This window comes from Amphiprion ocellaris, chromosome 17, assembly GCF_022539595.1.
Source record: "Amphiprion ocellaris isolate individual 3 ecotype Okinawa chromosome 17, ASM2253959v1, whole genome shotgun sequence".
NCBI lineage: Eukaryota > Metazoa > Chordata > Actinopteri > Pomacentridae > Amphiprion > Amphiprion ocellaris.
This window is the reverse complement of record NC_072782.1, coordinates 13,146,508-13,171,623: the sequence shown is the minus strand read 5'-3', so window position 1 is coordinate 13,171,623 and position 25,116 is coordinate 13,146,508. Positions and strand designations below refer to the sequence as shown.

Below are 25,116 nucleotides of genomic sequence, written 5' to 3'. Positions count from 1 at the left end.
ACAACTAGAAACCAGCATGAGAAGTCATCTGGATAGGATTATTACCTGAAACTGGTTAAATCTGCAGTGAACCAGAACATTTTTAACTCTTCAAACACTTAGATTGTTTTCACTGGGTTCAGATTCTCTACTTGAAGTGGTTTAAATTGATATTTGTTAAATAACTGCATTAAATGACAGTATGAAAGCAGTCACTTGTGCTGATGAACCTGCAGATATTTATCAACTGAATCCAAAGCCCTATTCTGCTTTAGAGAGCTGTACCACAGGTTTCGGCTCATTGTTCAACTGTACGGCTCATAACTCTTTTTCATTTATGCTCACTGCTTTGATAGCGTTGTTTTTGGCCACAGAAAGCAGGTATTACTGTAAAAAGTGCTCTTATAAAACATTTACTGTACCTGCTCAGCACACAAAGTTGGCAACTGGTTGGTGAACATAACGGAGGATTCAGTCGCTAGTCTGTTATTTCTATCAGGAGCTGGTAGAGACTAAAAACAGAGCAAAAAGAGAGTTAATATTCTTAAATTCCCACGGTGGCTTTAAAAATAAATAACGTTGCTCTGTAAGTGGATGATGTGTAAATATGACACAGACTGCAAACAAATTCTATGTAATGTTCACAATTTATGTACGTATGTAAAAAAAAGAACTGTATTTAAAAGTCAAAACTCAAAGTTTTATTTCAGAAAACAGACACCTCTTTTATGTTTTATTTTCTGGAACATTATTTATTTAAATTCTTAATCTTAATGCTAACTTGTAGATTTAGCTGTCAAATAAATGCAGTCGATTGAATTTCCCTCCAGTGTGTAGTGGTGTATAAGTATGAAGCTGTGTTAAATGGTAGCATTAAAAAAAAAGCACATATACTGTTTAAAAGAAGGAAAAGAAAAATTTGGAATTTTACAAAATTCTTCCCTTTTATTTAACAGATTGGTTCTGCATTTTTGAAATACACAAATATATTGTGCATTTACATGTTTAATCTATAAGAACATTAAAAACCTATAAATTAATCGTTTTGATTCTTAACACATTTTCTTCTTAAAATTGGCATAAAGTGAGTGCAACATCACATTAAAAAAATGTACAAGAAATTGCTAAATATTCTAAATATCTATTTTTAGAATTAAATACAATAAACAGTAAAAGAAGTTTTGGTTCTGCAATTCTAGATAGAACTGTTTATTAAGTGAGAGATATCTATTACAGAAGCTTGCACAACTAAAATGTTGAAGGAATAAGTTTTTATCTGTATATAATATTTAGGTTTTTTTACTTTAATCTATTTATGTATATATTAAAAAGCCAAATAAATACATATACGCTTGTGTAAATATGATAATGATTGTTTTTGTCATTGTTTTTCTCACATTTCAACGTTGTACTCACTGTAAGTACCATATATGTGTAAATGTATTCATTCAGTTACTTTGAACTGCTGGTTGTTTGATGTTAAACTGGGCAGAACAACCTTGAGTCGCTCCATCACTTCTGCTGAGCAAATAAACCATATGTTACACGTGAGGTCAGCTGTGCCACTGATTCATCAGCTGTTCCCGTTACTATTAATCAGAAACCTGAATGAACCATGTGGGTCTCCTGTCAACTCAGTTCATCATACAAACAAGGGAAGCTTCTATTTAATGTTCAAGTAAATGGATGGCCGCATGCTGACTTTCCCTGTGCGGACAGTGAATGGGTGTGTACGTGCAAATGTAAACGTGGTCACATGTGTGTCTTCGCTGTGTGTGTGTGGAGTTTCTTACAGCTGGTTTCAGAACCTCTGGAGGGTCCTATTGTTGAGGGTTTCCTGCAGAAATCTAGCAGGGAGAACAGAGGAAAGGGAGGATCACACAAATTTGAAGGCTGAAGAGAAAAAATAAATAATTTTCATTTTGAACCCCAGACTATTAATTTTTCCAATACACAATAAAGGATTTTTTTCAAATAAAAGTTGAATTCATAGACAATACGATATACGATATAGTAAATATAGATAATATGGACTAATATTATCAAATATTTTTATAGAAAAATGCTGCGTAATCCACTTCACCATGTTACTTTGGAGACTTTATAACTTTTGCGCTTCTGCTATGTTTAGCATTTTAGCTACTTCTATCTGTAGTGTCCACTCTGTAGCAAAATTTACATGACCTGGGTTTTAAAATTACACTTAAATCTATTATAACTAAGTTTAAGTATTTGGGGGGCCATGAAAATCATTAATATAAATTTGGAGCCACATTTCAGCCAATATGCACTTTCTTTTTGCTCTATTTTTGGTCTTCACCAACTACAGAAGGAAATATGTGTCTCTTTTACTGCTAAATAATCATCTACTGCTATTCAGTGTTTATCAGGTTGCCTTCAGTGGGTTTTTAGAGGTTTTTCTCAGCTCTGAGAACTGTTAAAGCAAAAGTTATGGGTCTGACAATTAAATTATGAGTCAGTCATTCTCTGTAGGTTTGTCTCTACAAGCCGCTACACTCATATTAAACGCTGTTTTCATTAATGTCAAAATGCTGTCAATTAATCTGCTATTGTAATCAGGATAACTGTAACTTTAGCTTTCATTCTTGCAAGAAAAAGCTAAACCAGATGATCAAATTTAAAAAAGATTGCATCTTAAAATTCCACTTTCAAGTGTCATGTTTTGTGTCTTTGCCTGATCCTGAAAGAACGACTTCATTCAGCCAAATCCATGTGATAAAAGACTTCCTTTGTCCACTGTCTGATTGTGTCCCAGATCCAAAGCTTTCAATACGTGTATTCAAGCCTCTGCTGGGGAGTGAAGTTACTCTGAAGTCAAATGCATTATAAGCTGTAGATGGATTGCGTCATTGTTATGTTTATTATTCATGTCACACTGTATGGGGCAGCAAAGCACTTCCCGTCATTGTGCAGACTTGGAGCAGATGTGGAAACAGACATTATTTTGCTGCTTTCTTTCTTTCACCTCATTATTCTTTCTCCTTCACTTTCCTTCTTGTTTGGTATTCTTACTGTACGGCCCACAGCCTTATTTAACCCACCTGGCCTCCTCGCCAAGGACGCACCGCTGTCGTAATCGCACCACGATTTGCACCAAGCTTCTGTTTCACCCGCTGTTCAAGTTCACACCAGCCTGAAACAGAGAAACAATGCCAACTGCTTAGAAATCTGCAGATGTGACCTTTCATTCTCCAATTATTTCCACACAGATCGGCCTCTTGTCCTATCTGGTTTCTTATTATTGCAACAAACTGCGAGAAAATTGATAGGATCTTCATTTTCGAACCCTCCACATATGATTCCAAAATTGTGATCCTGCTTTTTCTCAGCCTCCTCGGAGCTTTTGAATATCATAGGCTATTAAATGTAATTATATTTTCTCAGCCATTATTCTCCTGTGAGATGCTGTGTGGCAGGCGAACGAGAGATTCTATAATTCACTTACTGTGGTGCAATGGTAAGTGATTTCCCCAGTTCTCTCTATGGGGGTGTTGTCTTAAAAGAGTGTGCGCATATGTGTATGTGAGTGCATTCATGTGCAGTTATATGGGGGGTCACCAAGGGTCACCCCTTTGCCCACTCCAGAGACAGGAAATGGCTCCAATATGGGCCCGAGTGTGGCTTCCTTTAAAGCTCCGGGGAGTGATTTAGGCTGCTTGTCAGGACCAGAACGCCAAGATCAGTGGGCAAAAATGTACAAAGTGGAAAATACAGATGTTTTGTTGGGGCCATTTGAAACCATAGATCTCTGGTAGGCTTCACAGGGATCCAGAGGTTTATTAACAGTGTCAGTGGGGCAGCACACGATGAGCTGATATGTCAAGACAAATTTGTGTCCAGTCTGAATTTAACATGTTGAAAAGAAGAAGAACCTGCAAGAAAAGTCCACTTGACTGAAGCTCCTACCATTACCATGACTTGGATGAGGAAAAGAAGAAGGGTTTTCAATGAGTAGAAGTCCAACTCATGCTTGTCTCATAACTTTGAATATGATTTAATTAAGATCTACTAACGTGTTTATGTTGTTGCTAAATTTAGATTGAGCACAGTTTGTTAACATTAAATTATCTTGTAGTTTTAAGTTGTGTTTTCACCTGTTGGCAGGATTTATCATGAAGAGATTTTTTGTTTAGACATCTTTCCAGGCCTCGTGCTCTAATGCTCGTGCATCTTGTCATCTTGGACTGCGTGCAAAAATGCGACATAGATGGTCAGAGTGTCATCTCGGCTGTGATGTTGTACAGATGGTTGTTTACACAGAGCATATTTCCAACTGTCTGGGGAATCGTCTCTCTAAGGAATTTTTAGAGCCACACTTACAGGCTCTTTAACGTCAGAAAAGAAGACAGTGTTTGTTCCTCGTAGGCCATTTTTGATATGTTATGACTTTCATTACAGAGTTAATGAAGAAAGAACAATGCAGATCATTTAATCAGTTTGTCTCATGCAAACACTGAGGTAATTTATTCACAGTGTGCTTCAGTCAGGGAGGTGTGGGTTCATCAGTCATGGAGCTAAGTAGGGTACTTCTACATGACAATTTTTGTTTTATTTCTACAACATGATGCTACATTTAAGAAGGAAATAGTGTAATTTTGAATCCTCTACATTAATTTGTCAGTACATTATCAGATAAGATGCATAACCAAATCCATACAATTACATAATAACACATTTGTTTTACATTTAATCTTTTTTAACCAAGCAACACAATGACAGCTATATCTATCTATCTATCTATCTATCTATCTATCTATCTATCTATCTATCTATCTATCTATCTATCTATCTATCTATCTATCTATCTATCTATCTATCTATCTATCTATATATATATATATATATATATATATATATATATATATATATATATATATATATATATATGATGGAAAATCTAATTCAATTACAAAAAACATAAAGTATTTTTACAGTGTGCTACTTGTGGTAATACCTCCACAGCACTGATGTGATTTGTTTTACATTTTAGATTCATTTCATGAGCCTTTATTTAAAAACAAAATCTAATAATCACAAGTTTATGTGAGCTAATACATTTGTAAGCTAACAATAGTACTAACATTATGCCAGTTGAATCAGATTTCTTTAAAAGCAAGCTTAAAACACGATTGACTGTAGGTATCCACAAGTTAAGTGGAAGCATAATAAAGAATGAAATTAGGAACAATATCACAGTCATTAAAAAAAGAATACTGATAGAAGTAGCTATGGTAGAGCTATAGTTGCAACATTATCCACTGGGCATTGTGTGCACAGTAGCTTGTAATCACTGTATCACATTTATAGCCGACCACAACAATAAAATCAAAGGCCCGGCTTCCTTTGAACAGGGGTCTCCAGGGGTCTCACACAGCAGATTAGTAGGTCAACTGCTTTTCTTTACTGAGGCTTTAAGGTGTCACGAAAAGGCTCAACTTCAACCTGATCTCTGCTGCCACCATTAAAACACAAGGCACATTTTCTGTTCAGGTTTGAACCAGGTCAAAAACATGCCAAGACTTCAAACCTCAGCTGGGGACATAAACTGAGACACTTTGTGGGTATTTCGTAAGACAAGTCCTTCTCACAGGACTTCTACTCAATAGCATGTCGCTGAAAAAGTTGCAAAACAAAGAAAAATTAACACGATTTACTTTAGAGCTCAGTGTTAAAGTGGTTGGGATTAACTCACAGTGATTTATACTCACCGCAGGTCAACATGAGGTGACTAATCATTTTGCAGATCACCGTTAAATAAAAAAAGAAAAGAACAGAACATCCCTGTCCATACAAAGCAATGCATTTTCAATGCTGTCTTTCCATTATTAATTATGCATCAGCTTGTTCAAGTTGTAACTCAGGTGGTGGAGCAGGTTGTCCAATAATCGCAGGGTCAGTGGTTCAATCAAAATTTAAAAAGAGCTTTGTTTACTATGGTAAAGGACTGTTTACCATTTGCACTATCTCCAATATCATTGCTGTTTAATGCTATTTTGCATAAAATAATGCACTAGCCAACTATTATCTTTGTCTATATTCAGGTGCTTGTGACGAATTTGTTGTTTTCCACCACTTCTTTTGCGTTTTTTATATCAAATATGTGTGTTTATGTTCTGTATCGTGACTTTAAATTCACTGAATCAGTGTTTGCAGCTGCAGAGACCTCATTTCCCTGCAGGGGTCAATGGCTTCGTCTTATCTCAGATTAAATCCTCTTGTTCCAGATCTGTTGTGGTTGCTGCATGTGATCTGCAGGCAGTTACAAACATTTCCTCTTCAAGAGAACACATGATTTAATATCCTGGGCTCATAGTTTTATGACATAGTTATTCAGAGTTTAATCCCAAATAGTCAAGATAGTTGATTTCACTTAATGAAACATGCAGGCCAGAGACCAAGTTGTTGACTTTACTCATTACCATTCAGGAACTCTTGCTGATAATGATCATATTGCTTAATGAAATCAGAAACATTGCTTAGAGAACTCTTAACAACGTAGCCTAAATATCAACAGTGTTAATTGGATCTAACCTCATTTTACCCCAATAATCAACATGATTAACAGTGTTTGTTCGTCTGCTGGAAGATTTTCTTGTTTTCAGGAACTTGATTCATATTTGCTCAAAGCTTTTTTTGCCTCAGGTTTAAACTCTGACTTGGAGGAGTTGCAAAAACAATTCACAAACACACAAACTGTCATGTTGTCTGTATATTTTTTTTTTTACAGCTGGAGAGGAGAGAGCACGACAAAATAAATACCTGACAAAACTAACCATACAAGGACAGCTACGTCTCCCAGTGGGACTCCTCCTCATCAGCAGATTGAATGCAGACTCACTTCTCACAGGAGAAGCTCTCAGAACATCTTAAAAAACAGGAGCGCATGCAACACTGTGACGCATGACTGTAATGCCTCAATATGACTAAAGAAACGTCGTTATAATCCCTCAATGAATAAGATATCAACAAAAGTGCTATTTCAAACAATAAAGTACATTTATAATGTCATATTGTAAAATTACCTCGAAAAATAACAAAAAAACAACATATTTTTTGTGTAGGAACAGTTGAGCTATTCTTTACTATTAACTGCAGGGAAAAACACATGCTGTATTTACACTTAATGCATGATAATTGTTGATATTCCAAGCATGAAAACTGCCTTCTATTCATTCGTATAACCAGTTTAGCGGTGCATTTCACTATCTTTGAAGATTACTGGATATTCTATCACTTAAGGCGGTACAGCATTAAAGAAAAAAAAATGTTTGAAGCCTTGTCCAGCCTATTTGCAGATGACTTTACTTGTGGTAATTTGAATATTTTCCATTCTTTTTGCATACAGTGACCAATAACTCTGCAAATGATTTTCCTGTGTTCTAGTTTGGGAAGTTAAAACACAAGAAAACAACAGAGGAATGTGACGTTTTTATAGTGGAACATTCTGTAAGCATAGCAGCGACTTCTGTTTCTTGTGATGTGTACAAGGACATTTTTTTAATGGGAGACATTTGACATCAGAGCAGGAAAATCACAAGTGTAACTAATAACATGAATAAGTCGTTCCAGTTCCAGGGCTCGGTTTTTATGAACGTCGGCTTATTAACGTTATTAGTTCCACCTGTGCCTTTTCTGCCATAAGGCAAAATATCTGCCATAAAATAGACCAGATGGAACTCCAGACCTGCATACATGCATATGGCCTGAGGTTTGCCTCTACGCCTCTCTTTAAGAAAGTTGCAGAAGATATTGGCATGCAGGAGATGGAAGGGGAGTGAGGTCAAGTGGAGGACATTTGGGAGTTTATTTGCTAAATCATCATCAACGGTGGACCTCTGCCAGGGTGAAGTGCTCCTCTAACAACCGACATACAGCAGCTCAAGCCAACAGATAGAGATACCAGCACTGACTATCACAGCAATGTAAAAATAACACTAACGTAGAGTGAATTAATAAGCTAGCTTTTCCCTCTTATCAGTTCATTTAAAATCTACATGTAGTCTAAGTATAATCTTAGAGATTGTGACAAAATATATCAGAGGATTCAGCAGCACCCGGTACAGAGAAGTTATGAAAGCAAAGGAAAGGGAAGCAGAGCAGTCATATTTCCTACACACAGCCTGACACCTTGTGGTGACACTTGATATTACATCATTTCTTGAGTGATTTTTTTTTATTTATTGATGGATTTTTTGGGGGGGGAATAATATATGTACACTAGAGGTCAAAAGTTTCAAAGCCAGATCAGATTTGTACAGAGATTATACAACAACAAAATAAACATGATTATTATCTAAAGAGTCACTCATCAGGATACATTTTTACTATATTTAGCAGGTATTTCTGTCTGTACGCTTGTTTCTATACTTATCTGTTTCTTTCTAGCCATTTCTGTGGTAGTTATAGAGATATGGACACTGCTGATTTTTATTGGGATTTTTGTCTGCAAACTCTCAAAAGTCAAAGAGCTAAAATGAATAATGCCAACTGAGATTTGCTTTTTACTTTTGCCCTGAAGTTATGATTCTTGCAAATCTTCTCAACTCTAAAAGTAAGTCCGCCTTTTCTTTTGTTTACATTTATTCAGTAACTGTCTGGTAACTTCACTGTATACCTAAAGGCAAATGGAGGAAAACAGTGCATATCAATGAAAGCAAAGTCTGATCATGCAGTAAATACGTCCCAAAACTCATAGAATTCATACTGTTTTTAAGAAAGACATTGTGAACAGAAATTTGAAGTTGCTTCCAAATGTTTGGCCTGTAGTGTATATACTGTATATCAACATATTTTTCATTTTTTAAAAACATGGTCTATGTTTTGTCTTTTAAAACAGTCAAATTTCATAATAGCTCAGTATAGGTGTGTAATATCACCTGCTTTTACAGAAGGATCTCAAATCATATTTTATAAAGCTTTATTGAAGTCAATTTGTGGATCAAAAACACTTTTCGGTGCAACACTAAGTGTTATCCATCACCTCAATGCGTCAGACTTCCTCTCATCATTGTTTGTTATGTATTTGGGGTTTTGTGTTTTGAGACTTTATAGGTGAACTTTCTCCCCTCACAAGCACCTACTTCAGGACTATTTTAAGGGTTAGTCACTCAAATTATGATGAAAATAAATTACATTATTGTTATTATTATGATAATAACAACAACTAGAATGAAAAATCATTAGAATAATGAACATTAATAACTGATAAGATATATATTCTCATTCCTGCAGGTAGCGAAAATGTGGCAACCCTGGTGTAGCCGAAGTTTTGCCACAAGGAACACCTTTAGCTATGATTATAGCTGTGTGATTCAGCAAAATTAACGCTAATTCCAAGGCAAACAGTTGGAGAACTACTGTTCTGCAGCTACCTTCACTCACTGTGCTACTTATGTGGGCTGAGCATAGAAAGAAAGTAAGACTTTGCCTAGAGCGCAGTGTCTCCCATTGTATATTCATTCTACTCTGAAAATGCAATAACTGAAAAACTGTGTAATCAAGAGGCTTACGTGTAAAGATTTATGAGACCTCAGCTAATAGAACATAGTTTAGAAAATCTGATAAATCTGTTAATATTTATTACAAGGATGATTAAATCAGTACCATTAATTTGACATAGATTTGACCAACAACCAAAGAGATATCCTCCATTAGGTAACAGTGTCAGACCTAAATGCCCTTCTTGAGAATCATGTTTCAATGTATGAAGTTTAAAGTGAAAAATTACAATTGTTAGAAATAAGCAGCTGCATTTGGAGTGCGCTGAGTGTTAAAATAAATACATTAATCCACAAGATTAAAAGTCTTCTACAAGAATTCCCCTCTTGCATCACTTTCAATAACAGCACTTTGTACTTTTTATATGTCATAGCTCTCCATTATAACAATCTGTTCCTCGTGACTGGAGTAGGCAGCACACCATCGGTACGTGTTGTGTTCATAATTATAGCTTGTGCTGTTTTTAATCTTTGATAATATCAGAGTTGTCAGTATCTTGGTTGATTTGTGGGTTGGACTAAAGCCCCCAGTATTTTAAGATCATAACAGCGCCTCTTTTCGACTATATTGCGTTGCATGTGTTGAGCGTACAAGTTTCCGGTATTTCCGACGTCCATGAAGGCACCACGAGAGACGCGTTCATGGCTCAGTCGCTCAGCGCACAGTCGACGTCACAGGCAGCGCCACCATGTTGGATCAGGAAGTGGGCAGAGTCTATGCAGGAATCCCGAGCCGAGCTTAACGCCAACGGCCGTCTTCTCTCGATCGGTCAACCGTTTCACCGTTTTCTCCTTTAACATCCAGGTTACATGCTGCGGGGCTTCCTCTCTGGTCGACGCAGACGCTTTTCTCCGGATCTGTTCGTTTCGCAGCTACAGCTATGACTTCTCTCACGCAGAGAACCTCGGGCCTCGTCCAGCGGAGGACCGAGGCCATTCGCAGCGCCGCCGCCGACAAGGAGAGGGAGTCCGGCGGGGAGGAGGACGAGGTGCGCCGCGGGGAGGAGGAAGACGACGACAAGGGGGACTCGAAGGAAACCAGGCTCACGCTCATGGAGGAAGTGCTGCTCTTGGGCCTCAAGGATCGAGAGGTGTGGACAGTCTAATCCGTCCGCCAGGCTAGCTAGTAACTTGTTCGTTATATGCTACACCAGCTAACATAGTGTTTACGTTGCGTCACTAACCGTGTTTGCAAATGTCAACAAAGCTAACTTGGCTTATTCGGGTTGTAGTTAATGTTTCGTGGATTCGTGTGACAAATGTGTTTCTGTTAAGCTTATTAGCAAACCTGCCAAGTAGCTTCTACGTAAAGATGTTAAGGTACCATTAGCTTAGTTAGCTAACAGTTGTTTCGTTTGTTGGTTTTGCTCGAGTGACATCAAAATTACCCGAAGCTAACTTAGCAGTTTTAGCTACGTAGCTCTCGTTTCTTGCATTACCTGTCCAGTTTTCTTGACAACCCGCCAGCTGCGACGTGACTCCCCGCTTCTATAACCTGGACGTACCGCTACCCGCTTTGCATGTCCACCAACCAACACGTCAGCTAAGTAAGCAAGTGGTTTTTTTTTCTTCTTCTCACTCCTGCCTCCAGGGCTACACGTCTTTCTGGAACGACTGTATTTCTTCCGGCCTCCGCGGGTGTATGCTGGTGGAGCTGGCCCTCAGGGGGAGGCTACAGCTGGAGGCCTGCGGTGTGAGGAGGAAAAGCCTGCTCGCCAGGAAGGTGAGGGACGTGTTCACGTATTCAGATGTTTGGAATGAAAAGGACGGTTCATTTAGCCATGACAGATTTTCTCAAGTGGCACCACAGGCATAGATGTCGTTTGAATGTGAAGTGTTATGCTTCAATTTGCTCCATTTCTGCACCAATTAACACTTGAAATATCTTCATTCATGTGAAAGAAACGCAATGTTCAGGATGCAGGTGACAATTCCAAATACGCTGCTCAAACAGTTAAGGGGACACATAATCATCTCAGTAGAAAACCAGTTCAACTAAGCTTCTGGTATGTGGATCTGTACAGCTAGGAAGTATAAATGATAATTTTGGTTTCCATGCCTATTCTTACATCATTTTGTTCTCAAAAAATTACGCAGTCTATGTCAAGGATGTAAGTGTTCCCTTAATTTTTTTGAGCAGTGTATAATTGGAATCGACCAACGTTTTTTATTTACTATTATCTCTCATGAGTCAACACACATACAGTAGGCACCATTTACTCTTTTTTTCCCTCTTGTGAATGGCCTATTTAAATGTCCAGGTTTCACGGATTCATGTCAATCATCAACTATTCAATTCATAAACCCCTAGATGTCCAAAACTCTCTGGACATATTTGCATCTTAAAGAAAAAAGGCCCACCTCTGTTGGGTACCTTGTTGCATCTCTGAGAAAACGTTTGATGAAGTCCTGTGCTTTTTTCATATTTTTATTGGAGGGTGGGGCAAATACTATGTTTAGCTGGATATATCCCTTGCATCACCCCTGAAATCTACGCCGGTGTTTAGATGTTCAACACTTTTTGGTTTTGTTTGTATTTCATCTTGCAGGTAGTTCCTTGCCAACAATTTCCCACCTCTCACTCCCTGTAAATCCTGTTCGCGCAGGATGCGAGTCTAGGTCAGAGCTTGGCAGACGATAACCATTACCCTAGTTAAATATGGTTTCTTTTGTTTGGCAAGGTGATCTGCAAGTCCGATGCTCCAACAGGAGACGTGCTACTGGATGAGGCCTTGAAGCACATCAAAGAAACCCAGCCTCCAGAGACTGTCCAGAGCTGGATAGAGTTACTGAGTGGTGAGATAAGCCGTGCCGGGTTTGCTAACCAAACTTTTCTGTAATCTACTCGTGGTTCCACCTGAGGGGTGTATTACGAAGCAAGATTAATGTGTTAGTGAGGTATGTTCAGCCTGCAGCCAGAGTTTGCAGTATCACAAAAGTGGCTCTCTTTTAACCTAGTTAGACACCCCCATAACTTATGCTACACAGCCAACCTACCCTAGAGGAGGCTATTTCAGAGTTTAGTATTTAAATTGACTGCTGTTGTTTTCTGAAAGATATTCTCTATGAGCAATACAGATTCTAAGCTGAGGGAATATGTTATACCCATAAACCTGTCGAGCCATATTAATCCCACTGGACAAAGCTGTACAGTTACCTAAACAGACATAAATGCACTTCCCGAGTATCATGTTTAAATGTGTGAAGTGTAAATTGTCAGAGCTCTAATAAGCAGCTGCATTGAGTGTGGCAAAATAACTCTATTAACTTACAGGCGTATCAATTTTCTAACAGCTTACTTCATTTCCATTAGCACTACTTTTTACCATATTGTTTGTATTCTTCATAGCTCTCCATTATAACAACCTGTTTTTCTTGACTGAAGCAGGCGGCACACAGTCTGTACATTTTATACAGACGCAAAGCATGGTGAGAAAAATGCCACTTTCATGAGTGTGCGCACAGAGTCTGGTGACGAAAGCCTGAGTTAACAAAGAACGTTAGTAGGGGTTTTGGGCTTTGCCTACCCAGCTTTGTCCTTCCATTCCGCTATCTCTGTGTTACCGTTTTCTTCGCTCAGCAATAACAACACCTGGAAAGCAATATAACACAGTGAAAATCTTAAATTTTGCTGAGGATCTGGATCATGCCATAAGACAGCCATGCTAGGTTCTCTGGTGGATTATCCATTTTAATCTCAGTGCTCGTCCCCTTGCGTGCAAATGTTCCATCACTACAACTCCACCGTCACTGTTTTGAATGAACACCAAAGCAGGATCCTTTACTAGAGCATTTTTTTTCCTCCTGTAGCAGAATGATCATTTGGTGCAGCTGGATCATTATGTTCTACAGAATGAACTGGCAACACTAGACTAACCAAGTTTAAACAGAGAAAGCCTAGCTATGTCAAACTAGCCTCGTGGTACACCCCACTGATGGACATGTGGATGTTTTTATCTTCATACCTTGTGTTGTTTTTGCCCTTGTAAGGCATCAGATTGATTGGGAATACTTTAATCAGTTTGACAAAAATGTATTAACAGTTTATTTCATCAAATGACGGTAGTTAAAGAAGCAGTCATCGATATAATGTTCTGGTTTATGGGCATTGTCCACATTGTAACACATCAGCACCATAAAGAATTTGAAAATGATGACTCTTTTCTTGACTCAAACAGGTAAAGTGATGAAATGATATCGATGTACACACTAGTATTTTGTTATGTCTAAAAGTGGATCTCCCCTTGTCTTGCAGGAGAGACCTGGAATCCCCTCAAGCTGCACTACCAGCTGAGAAATGTCCGAGAACGCCTGGCAAAAAACCTGGTAGAGAAAGGAGTTCTCACCACAGAGAAACAGAACTTCCTGCTTTTTGACATGACCACACATCCACTCACCAACAGCACCATCAAACAGGTATGGGGCAGCAGTGTTCTCTTGGTCTTTGTTGCAAAATCCAGTCAGTCAAGTTTTGCAAGTAAAGGAGTTAAAATAGCTCGATCGGTGTTTGAGTTGCTGCCTGAATTGGAAGTTACTACTTAATTGCACCACAATTATTTTAGTTTAGTCTGCTTTTATGAGAGAAACAGTCACACTCTCAGCTTCATTTTCCATAGGTTTGACTTATAATTGCACCGTTTCTGTTATAATGGACCTAATGAAGGGGCTGTCTTTTGAGAAGACTCGAGGGAAATGTATACTTTGGCTTATTTAAATTCTACTATGGTCCTTCCTCTTCAGTAATGCTGCTAACAAAACATGCATGTGTGTTTGTCTCTAGGTCCCCTGTTGGGGCTCAGTTTAGCAGTAAACAAATGTTATTAATATTTATCAACCCTCTTTCTTCAATTTAGTGGTTTAAAGTTATTAACAACAAAATAAAATACTGTTTTAACATTATTATTGACGGTGAAAAGGACGGACTAAAACTCATTGTCCATCAGTACTCAGTGGAGCAGAAAAGAGCAATTTTTGTTTCTGGTTAAAAGGATGTTATTTGTTGTTGTGCATGAAGCTACAAGGCTGACCTTTTCTTTTTGTTTCTCTCATAGTTCAAATTGAACTTTGCTTTTGATCTGGCATTACAGAAAAGGGTAATAATGTTGCAAACTAGTAATTACTGCAGATTATTTTTAGATTTATGCTTCATGTAGTGGATGCGTTCCTCATTTTAATAGATAATTCGTAGGAAAGAGGAAAAAAAACATCCTCTAGCAATCTATGCTAATTAACAACAGTGCAGTTTTATCTTGAGGGGTAAAAACTGCTCTCTCACTCTTGCAGGTTTAAGATATTGCTAAACATGAAGCTACAGCCAAGACAATGTTATATTACGTTTGTTCTGAATGAGGCCCAACAAACCGGTTGGTGACCAGTTGTTTCTTCTTGTTTTCAATCTATATGCTAAACTGCAGCTTCATTGTTAACACGCAGAAATGTGTGTGTTGTGGTGTCACGATTCTCATTTAACTCTCTTTTAAAAAGTGCATTATTGGCATACGTCTGTTGTGTTTATTCTCTGCATTTGGTCTTTTATTTAGTTGAATCTATGCAAAGTTTAAATGTGATCCATGTAACAGCTATCTGTAAAACACACATTCATGTCATTGCCTGCAGCGCCTTGTCAAGAAAGTCCAGGACTCTGTTTTGGAGAAGTGGGTCAATGATCCCCACCGCATGGACAAGCGAGTTCTGTCCCTGATTCTTCTGGCTCATTCATCTGACGTCCTTGAGAACGCCTTCGCCCCACTCCAAGACGACCAGTACGACTTGGGCATGAAGAGAGTCCACACTCTGCTAGAGCTGGAGCCTGAGAAAGAGAGCACAAAGCCCAACACCAACGAACTAATGTGGGCTGTGGTGGCGGCATTCACTAAATGAAAATACCTGATTACTTGGACTGAAAGATCTGGCTATGGTCTGTGTTATTTAATTGGTTGAAGGACTTCACTTAATAAGACAGACTTCACTCTAATGAGACAATCTATTTTGGTTGGGGAGCCTGTTTATACATCTATTCCGGATGACGTTTTGGTGGTTGTCCATATTATCACAGTGCAATCTGATTGGTGGTGGGCTTCACCGAGTAACAGTTGGTTGGATGGAACGGTCTCTAAATGAAAAACGACTGGCTGAGGTAAATAATCTGCCGCTGCAAAGCTGGATTTACTTAAAAAAACATCAACACTATGAACAGATGGGTTTCTGTTAATGTTAGATGACATCAGAGAACACAGCAGGTGGCAGCCACAGTAGTCATGGTGGAAATGAAGATATTGACTGGGGCCAAGTTTCCCTTCTACACCACGGGAACATCATCTCTACATTACTTCAAGATCAGGCCAGAATCTGAAAGCTGGTCTCCATACTCCCACATGCTTATGCAAGGATAAAGGATAGCAGATCACACGGCTATTGATGCTCTTGCACTCCTGCTTCCACCTGTTCATTCCCACTTGTGTTGGGAGTACATGCTTAGGGTTACTGTTAGAGCAGACTACCTGAATGTTTACCACATTTTTTTCTCTTCAAATTCTCTTTCCTCCTTTCTTCCTCATTGTATTTTGAGGAGGCCAGAGAGGATAAATACTAGAGTTCAGCTCCTGCATCAGTAAGCGTGCGGTGGATAATTTGGCTCTAATAAAATTTGGCCTAAATGAAGAATTAAACCTCAACTCTGACAAATTTCTTTTATTTTCTATTTTCGCGAGGGTCCATTCTGAGTTTATAGAACGTGGCTAGTCTTCCATTTCTATTTATGTTGCTAGTCGATGCTTGGAGTAGCCTGCCGTTTATCAGCTATTTTGCACAGTCAATAGCCCTGTAGGTAGGATAGTATTTATAGGTATTTTTCATGGGTTGAGTAACCCACTTGTGAAGAAGAGATTGAAAATTATGAACCTTAGCAACTATGGTAAAATAAAAAAAAAGGTCTCACTTATTTTGTCTACAGCTATTGAGCTATGTGCATACTTTAAAATCATTCCTCTGCACATCTGAAAAAATAAATTACAATGCTTCTGCTATTTTTTTAAAATAATGAATCAAGATGTAAAGATGCAGGACGGACAGGTTCTGATCTGTTCAGATTTGGATCTTTAAACAAGCTACACAAAATTTACAATGATCATTAGTTCCTGCTTATACTAATAGGCTGAATATTGTTAGCCAAATGAGCTAGCTTCAGTTTAGTTAATGTTAAAGGGTTGATTCACCCAAATTTATATGCATATATATATTAAAAAAACAATTTTTCTCACTTAACTATAGTGGTATCTAGTCATGCAGACAGTCACGATAGTGTTTGTGCTTTGGGATATTTGTCTCTGAATACAGTGAGGGTGAACTGAAAAATTCTCATCATAGGCAGCACCTCAAGCAGGAGTTACTCTGTGACTAAATCACGTTTGACAATAAACTGTTTTCCTTCCACTTAAGAAATGATCCCTATAAAACCTGCATGTTGGGTGGATTATATTATACCACTAGTTACCACTAGAGGTAAGCGAGGAAATGTTTTGTGTAATTTGGGTGAGCTGATCCTTTCCCTCTTGCAGTATGATGCATCTCTCAGTTTGTATGTCATGTCATAATTAGATGTTATTTCTGTCTAATATGCCCATGTGGGCACGTCGTATTGTTTTATACATGCAGATGATGGGAGGGTTACTTGGGCCCAGAATAATCCTTGTCAATGACTGAAATATTTAAACAACATGCACTCATTTGGAACAAAAACTAACTCCCAACATGCTTCAGTGCAGCTCTGGGAAACCTTATAAAGTCACGATTATAGACATTGTTCTGGTGTGATGGGAGTGATCTGTGGATGAAGTTACATCACATATTGTTTGATGGCATACTTACAGTATAGTTCTGTCTTCTTTTTTTTTTTCAACCTACAAAATACTGATGGGTATGAAGAACTGTTGAGATGCGTTTACAGCAGAGACCATGCATGCTACTGGTGGAAGGCTGGGGTACTTGTGGATGTAGCTACAGAGAAAAGGCTTGTATGTAATTATTAGTCATTTTATGTGTACGATCTAATGGAATTCAATGAAAGGGATCTTCTCTCCTATCCTCTATAATTCTGTATGCTTTTTGTATTACCACACAAAATAAAGTAAGGATCCTTTAAGTGCCTGAATTTACAATGTTCTGCTGCGGTTTTTATTTCACTTTTTGTGTATGTTTACAGATAGATTTTTTTTTTTTTTAATCAAGGCATCACTAAAATTCATTATTTAGATGTTTTATTAATTGTGTGAATAATTTGTTTAGCAAAAATGCCAAACTTTGTGGTTACCTTAATAATGTGAGGCATTTGCTGCTGTCTATGTTATATGAATATTTTATTTCTTTGATTAATCCTCTTTATTGTTCGACAAAATCCATTAGCAATTTTAGGATTTATCTTGGGCTCTGGGAAATGGTGATGGTTATTTTTCTTACATATTAGCCATGCACACTAAAAAAATAGTTGAAGAATGAATTTGCATATTAATGAAATAATTTGGTATCAATGTTTATTTGTTTTCTTGTCAAGATACATATAAATATTAATATCACTCATGTTTGTAGGCCAAATAAGCTACAGCCAGCAACTTAGCTTGGCTTAGCTTAGCATAGCATAAAGACTAGGAACAGGGAGAAGTGTTAGCCTAGCTCTGTCCAAGAGGCAAAAAACCCTATGTCAGTCCCTCTAAGACTTACTAATTACCTTTGTCGAATCTGTGTGTTGGATTTGTAGGATAGTTTACAAATGTAAATTGGTAGTTTTGCAGGGAGTGGTGGGGACCTTGTGCTGACCTTTTAGCATTAGCAGCTGCTACGTCAATTAACGTTTGTGCTCCCAACGAGGAAATAAGCTGCCACATTATTATAAACATAAAAACTTCCAATTTCTGTACTGATTAAACAATGTATAACATGTTTGTTAGTGAGTCTTAGTGGTGTTTTTTGTGCTGGCAGTTTCTCCCAAGCTCCAGTCTTTGTGCTAGGCTAAGCTAACAGTGTGCTGGCTCCAGCTACTTATTTTCCTCACAGATACAGTAATGGTATCACTCTTCCAGTTTCACTCTGGGCAACAAAATGTTTTCAAAACAGTTTCTTCAAAGATGACATCCAGTAAGTCTGTTTACAAGCCTTGTGGAGTGCGGTGTGGTGTGTAAGAGCTTTTATTGCTCTAGATGGAGCTGCATATCATGTAGTAAACTCCCTAATGGACTGTTTTACCACCAGGCATTTTAACTCATCAAAGCAGGTGTAATTATTCACATTAATAGTGGCTGTATTACATTTAGCTTAGCTCAGCCCTGCGTTTGATGTGGTACATGTCTAGAGATGCTTCTTGTGCTTCTTGGAACAGCGTTATTGTAAATGTTAGCACTTCCACCTGTGCATTCCTGCTACGATGAGTCAAAATGTCTGCAGGGTAAAGGTGTGTTTACTCTTGGCGTGTGGGGTCCAAACAAAGATGTCAATAACCTGTTTCTTATTTCTGTTTGAGATTACTCATTTAAGCCTGCTTCAGCAGCTACCAACATAATCCACCTGAAACCGAGACAAACAACAGTCGAGTTGCAACTGACAAGGAAAAACAATAATCTATGAGGCTCACAATAATAGCATGAATGAGTGAAATTTGCTTACAAAAAATGAGGAACCACTGCAATTTAAAAATAAAATAAAAATAAAGTTCAATATACTAAATGCCAGGTTGATTAAGCTTTAAAAATTTGTCAACATTGACTTTCGTTTCACATGAATCCCAGTCTTCTGAGTAATGGTCTTGTGTTTTTAATCCATCCAATCTCCATCTTATGTTCTGTCAGTTGTCAGAACTTCTCCAGCTGCTGCCATCAGATATGATAAAAATTTCTCAAAAATGAATTTGAAATATTTAGAAACTAATTACACAACTATGTAAAATTGAGTATTTATCCACAAAACTATTGTGAATCTGTGTTTATTAGCATTGTGTTTGCCATTAAAAGTGAAATTTCAACTGGGGCTCCTTTCCAACTCTTTGAAGATGAGCGGTGTAGTCATGGCTTAAACATTTTAGGCTATTTAGTTAAAAAAAAAAAAAAAAATAGACAAAAGACATGTCCAACTGGATTTTTTCAATATTTTGAGTGAGGTGCTCATCTGTAGTGGATGCTGTGCATCAACCATTTAAATGCACTTTAGGGCAAAATGTACTAACATCTGCATTATGACAATAATTTCTGGTTTTACAAATTTCCTGAAAATGTTATGTTTAATATGCAAATGAGGCATTGTCTCATTAAAAATAAGTTAATGTGCATAACAACCTGAACAGAAATCTGAGCATTAGATAAAGCCATGTTCAAAGTTCTTTTTTTTTCATTTTGCTGACATGTAAGAGTGGAAGGTTTTTATGGAGGGGATTGTGGCATCTCTTTTTTATGACTCTATAATCATCATAAAGTATTGTCAACGGCAAGGAAACAAACTTTCTTCATATATTTAGGAATAAAATGTTTTATAGATCAGGCTATAACTCACATATAAACAAACCCTTCTGTATCCATTTTTAGAATACGGAGAGAAGTAAAACTGGAATATCTGATGTGTGTAAGTATCCCTGAAGCACAGATTTCTGAGTCAGACTGGGGCAAAAAAACATTGTGTAATTTTTTTTTACTGGCAATCACTATTTACAGGTAGAGATTTTTTACTAATAGATATCACAGTAAAACCTCCCCAAGTGTTTTTTTAGTGTGCACAGTAATTCACAATTTCATTTTTATAAGCTATCACATAAGAATTTGATCATAATATTATTTATCATTTTGTCACTAACGTAACACATAGGGCCCTGATGACCTGAATATAATGGATGACTAAAAAATGACTAAGCCATATGTGTGGTCAGAGCTATTCCTACTCTGCGCAGTTGATCAGAGAGTATTTTTGTATCTATAAGTTTCTTGTAGAATAATGGGTACACTTCTACCACCGTCTGCCATTTTGTATTTGTGATGCAATTTTTCATTATTAAAAAATATTAATAAAAACAGTAATCATATAGAAATTCAGAGAAGGCTTGGAAGATGGTCCCCTTCTGAGTAATTATTGTGATTAATGTGGTTTTAGTTAAAGAAAAATTGCTTAATTAGGTATGAAATCTGAACAAAAATAGTAGATCTGTGTTTTCCAACAATGTCCAATGCTAAATCTTTTAACTGACTGTTAGCTTCAGTCCCATAGTCACTCGCTCTTTTCTATCATGGACAACAACAGACAGTACACATGACCACGTACTAAGTTCGCTGAATATGCATCTTTTATTAGCAACCCATTAAATGCTCCCATTAAGCAAACATTTTTTTAAGAGTTTTGAGCACATCCATAAGCGCAGCGTCACATTACCTCCAAATCTTCAGTTAACATGAATGTGACAGCCTTATAACAGAGTACAATATGCATAAATGTCCACATACAGTATGTACATGTGACTATCAGCATCTGGAGCAGACAACTTCTGTACCGATGTTCCTCTTTCGTCCAGTCAGCCACAGGTCTGAATCAGTGGGTCAACACCATCCGCCATGTTTGTTTCTCCATAGAGCTCCGGTGTTAAGTCAAGTCCACTGCCAGTTGACATCCAGCAACTCCAGCAAGGTGTTTCCACAAGCTCATGTATGTACATCCCACTTGAGAGCCACCATTTTCCAATCAGGGATGAGTCTATATCCAAGACTCTTCTGCTTTGGCTCACCGCCTTCCAGGTTCACAAGATCCGATCCCTCTCAATGCGGTCGGACGTCTCATCTTACTTTAGAGACAGTCTTGTAGTTCTTGATCAGTATTTCCAGCAGTTTGTATCTCCAGTAAAATTCGTCTCCAGCCTGTCGGAGCTCGCGAGCACAGAGCTCAATAGCAGCAGTGAGATCTGAGGGCAAAGTTTAGATAAGACAGGTTAGGTACACATAATCTGAAACTCAAATTATTATGTAGATGGAGCTTAAGTAAAATAAATGCAATGAAATCTGCTCTGATACTCACCATGGCCAGCCATTTTTACAGATATGATAATCCCTCAGCCGAGAAAGCTTTACAAGTTCAGGTTTTTCTCTCCTCTCAGTGCTTATAAAGCTCTGTAGTTGTGGCTTGACAAGAAGGAACAGGTTTGAACTATTGATAGCAGGTCAAACTTAAGTACTCTCAGTGATGTAAGCACACCGCTCAGGAATCCCCGTCAGTCAGCCAAGTTCCTCCTTCTCGTAGCTTTGTTTACAAGACTGTTCTGGAATCCTTTAACCATCGGTGCAACATGAAACATATACCTTATTTACACTTTGTTGAACACACACTTGTGTTGTTTGTGCCAGACGGTGATTTTAAACAATATTAGATGATTAACAGACACAAAAACATATAAGATATTTATCGAGGTCAGAAGCAACATCATATAGAAAGTAAAACGACGTCTAGCCGCGGCAAAGTAGCTGCAGTGCATCACGTGGAAAACATTTCATCACAACAGGCCACGCTGTTCGAAGTGACGCTTATATAAGTCCGCCATGAAGGTTTATTTTTTTCTCTCAGAGGGCACTTTAAATGGAAAACAACAGGCCTATTTTCTGTCCTAATGACCTGATAATAGTGATAAGATGTTTAAACACAGTGTCTGTTTCTCAGAATGTACAGAGAACTAATGTAATTTCATGCATTATATAAACGAAAACACAGAATATTCAAAATAACCAACTTGCCACGTGATTTTTTTTCCATCAAAGCATTGTACTAGCGAACTTCTTGTTGTCCAGTGATTACAAGTAATGAGGCATTTCATTCAACCAAAAGCACCTCTAATTAAATTAAACACTCAGGCGCTGACTTCAGTATCAAACATGTACATGTGTGCACTCAGTGTACACATGTGATTCTCTTTTAAAACTGCGTGAAGTCTCAATACTCTGCACAGTACAGGCATCAAAAACATGCCACAACTTGCCCCTGTTGCTGCAGAACAGACGTTTTCAGCTCTGGAGAAATGGGAAGTACCCTGGAAAATACAATAGTGCACAATCAGGTGATCTGACCACTGCCGGCTACGTTGCAGGAAGATTACGTCACTCGGAATAAAGAGAATATGTCATCATGATTTCAGTAATACGTTAAATTATGACAGTGTGAACCTTTTGATGTAAAGGTTCACAAGTTCTTCTTGACGTCAAAGAAGAAATTATACGTATAACTAATGCATTCAAAGCTGAAGGAAATGTAGTGGCATTCAGATCACAATAATGTGCATGACACTGTCAGTTCGGTGACACTCATGGCATGATGTGTGATCAGCTGTTTACTGTTGTACCTGGTTGAGTGGAGCTTGCTTTGTCTACAGATCAGTAGTTTAGACCAGTAGTTCCCAGCCTCAGGGTTGAAAAGTTTTAGTCACACATATGCATGCCTTTTAAATGACCTTTTAGTAATCTTTGCTTTAAAAAAATGGTTAACTTCACTTAAGTTTCTTCATTTATTATAGTTATTATTGTCCAGTTTTTGCCAAGATGTTGCTTGATGACATTGTGAAGAAACAAAGAATCATGGGAGGTGTTGTTTTTGATTACAAACTACATACTGTATCAGCAGTAATGTGGGGTAAAAACGGAAGGCAACGCTCTCCATTGACCAGTCAATCTATGTTTCAGCTCCCAACTATGTTTGGTTGGGTAGTGACAGAAAAAACTGCAGATGTACGTGACAAAAATGGATTGGTCTAGATGACAAACTGCCGACATACATTACAGAGAAACAGAAGAAGGCCTTACAATTTACTGCACTGTTGGATCATTGAGAGAGCAAAACAAAAGCTGTTAAACAGAAAAGGACAGCAGATTTTAAAAATGTAGATTAAATAATCTACATAGAAAGAAGACAAAGTTAGAGCATAGTAGTAAATTCACATCAACAACCTTGACAGTAATTGATTATAAATAAAAAAAAAACTTTCTTCTTCTGTGAGGATGACAATGTTGAAATGTATTACTCCAATACCTCCATAAATACAATCAAATTTTTTGTTTGTTTACATTTGTGAATGTAGAATTTTGGCAAAACAGAAAAAAATTGTCCTCAACTCCACTGCTAATCTATTCGACGCTACTCGGGCAGATGTCAAGCTCACGGATGAGATATTGTATTAATGCTATTGTTTATATTATGTTCAGTCGCATGTTCATATTGTGTAATTTCATTGTAATCAAGCTTGACCTACTTTTTAATTCCTGTCGACTCAATTTTACCACCTTTTCTCTCAAACTGAAATTGAAAGCTATAGTCATGAGCAAAAGTTTCCATACACTTGTAAAGACCATGTGTATCATGTCAGAGTTTCCAGTGACTCCTATAACTGTACATTTTCTGTGATGGAATAATTGAAATCCATGTGTCTTTGTCACAAAAAACAATCGTACATTTTGGTTCTTTCACAGATTTAGTATAGGTCTTCTGAAAAAATGACAAAATTGTCTGGGTCAAAAATATACATGTAGCAACTTGAATGATATGTTTTAGTGATGTAGAAAGATGTTAGTTAAATTTTCTTAGTGGTATGGCCTCTTAATTTTTTGTGAGTAGTTAAAATTTACTACAGCTGGTGACTCCTCTGAGGCAATTTAAATAGGGCCCTTTTGATACACACATTAGACTCAGACACGAACATGAGAGTGGGAAAGCTTGAGGAGCTCAGCAAAGATCTGAAAAAGCAAATCATTGACTTGAAGAAGTCAGGAAGGTCGCTTGGAACCATTTCAAAGCAGCTACAGATTCCACTGCCATGGTCTAGAAGAAAACACAAACTATCACCTGCTAGCCAAAGCCAAAGGATGTTTAACCAAATATTAGCATTGTTGTATGTATATTTTTGAACAAGCAGATTATAAATCTACAAAAGAACTAAAGTTCATAACTGTTTCGTGTATGTGTGTGTGGTCTTTACAAGTGTATGTACAATTTTGTTCATGTCTGTATGTTTGGATGACAGGAACTATTACAGATTAAAGCCTGAAATTTTCACTGTTGTTTCTCATTATATCCTTGATTCAGAATCTACAATTTTGAACAAGTACCTAACCAAATATTTTTTTTTAATATGGACGTATTTTCATTCTTTGCCACCACTTTGTACGCTTAAGAGGCAGTGAACTGTTACCTGTTTTATTTACTGAATCGATATACTTATTGAAGGAGAAGTTTGAAGTTAAACTCTCAACCAGTCACTATAAATAGACATGTACTCACACTTAAACAGTGACATTGGTCTTGAAGGCCAAGTTCATTCCTAATGGAACACAAAGAAAGAAAATTTATTTTGATCATATCAAACAGTTGCTCACATACATACATCAGATTAGCAATAAATATATGTGAAGGCATGAAAATTTCCCAATAGAAAACCCCCACTAACCTAACAGATCTATGTATTTGGTCACATGGCCACATTATGCTGATGTAGTCCTGATGTCATAAGGCAGTGATAATTACCAAAGATTTTCAACAACAATACCTTTCTTTTCATCTTTGTCACCAACTGTTTTATGTATTAAAAAGTATTCTGTTTTGTTTTGTATTATTGTGACATCCA

General features: G+C 37.5%; 1 protein-coding gene and 1 long non-coding RNA gene across 2 annotated transcripts; one reads left to right on the top strand and one right to left on the bottom strand.

The window, feature by feature from the left end:
• Positions 1–401: 401 nt before the first annotated feature.
• On the bottom strand, positions 402–11,152 carry LOC111564854 (uncharacterized). The gene is made up of 4 exons (XR_002745820.3): positions 10,937–11,152; positions 3,042–3,133; positions 1,773–1,826; positions 402–491 (listed from the first exon to the last, which is right to left on the bottom strand). It is a non-coding gene; the product is annotated as an uncharacterized LOC111564854 (long non-coding RNA).
• LOC111564853 (Golgi phosphoprotein 3-like) lies at positions 10,192–17,653 on the top strand. Its single transcript, XM_023264689.3, has 5 exons — positions 10,192–10,588; positions 11,089–11,220; positions 12,179–12,293; positions 13,753–13,913; positions 15,114–17,653. Exons 1-5 carry the CDS (start codon positions 10,379–10,381, stop codon positions 15,375–15,377), a joined length of 882 nt encoding a protein of 293 aa, XP_023120457.2. The 5' UTR covers positions 10,192–10,378; the 3' UTR covers positions 15,378–17,653.
• Positions 17,654–25,116: the final 7,463 nt, after the last annotated feature.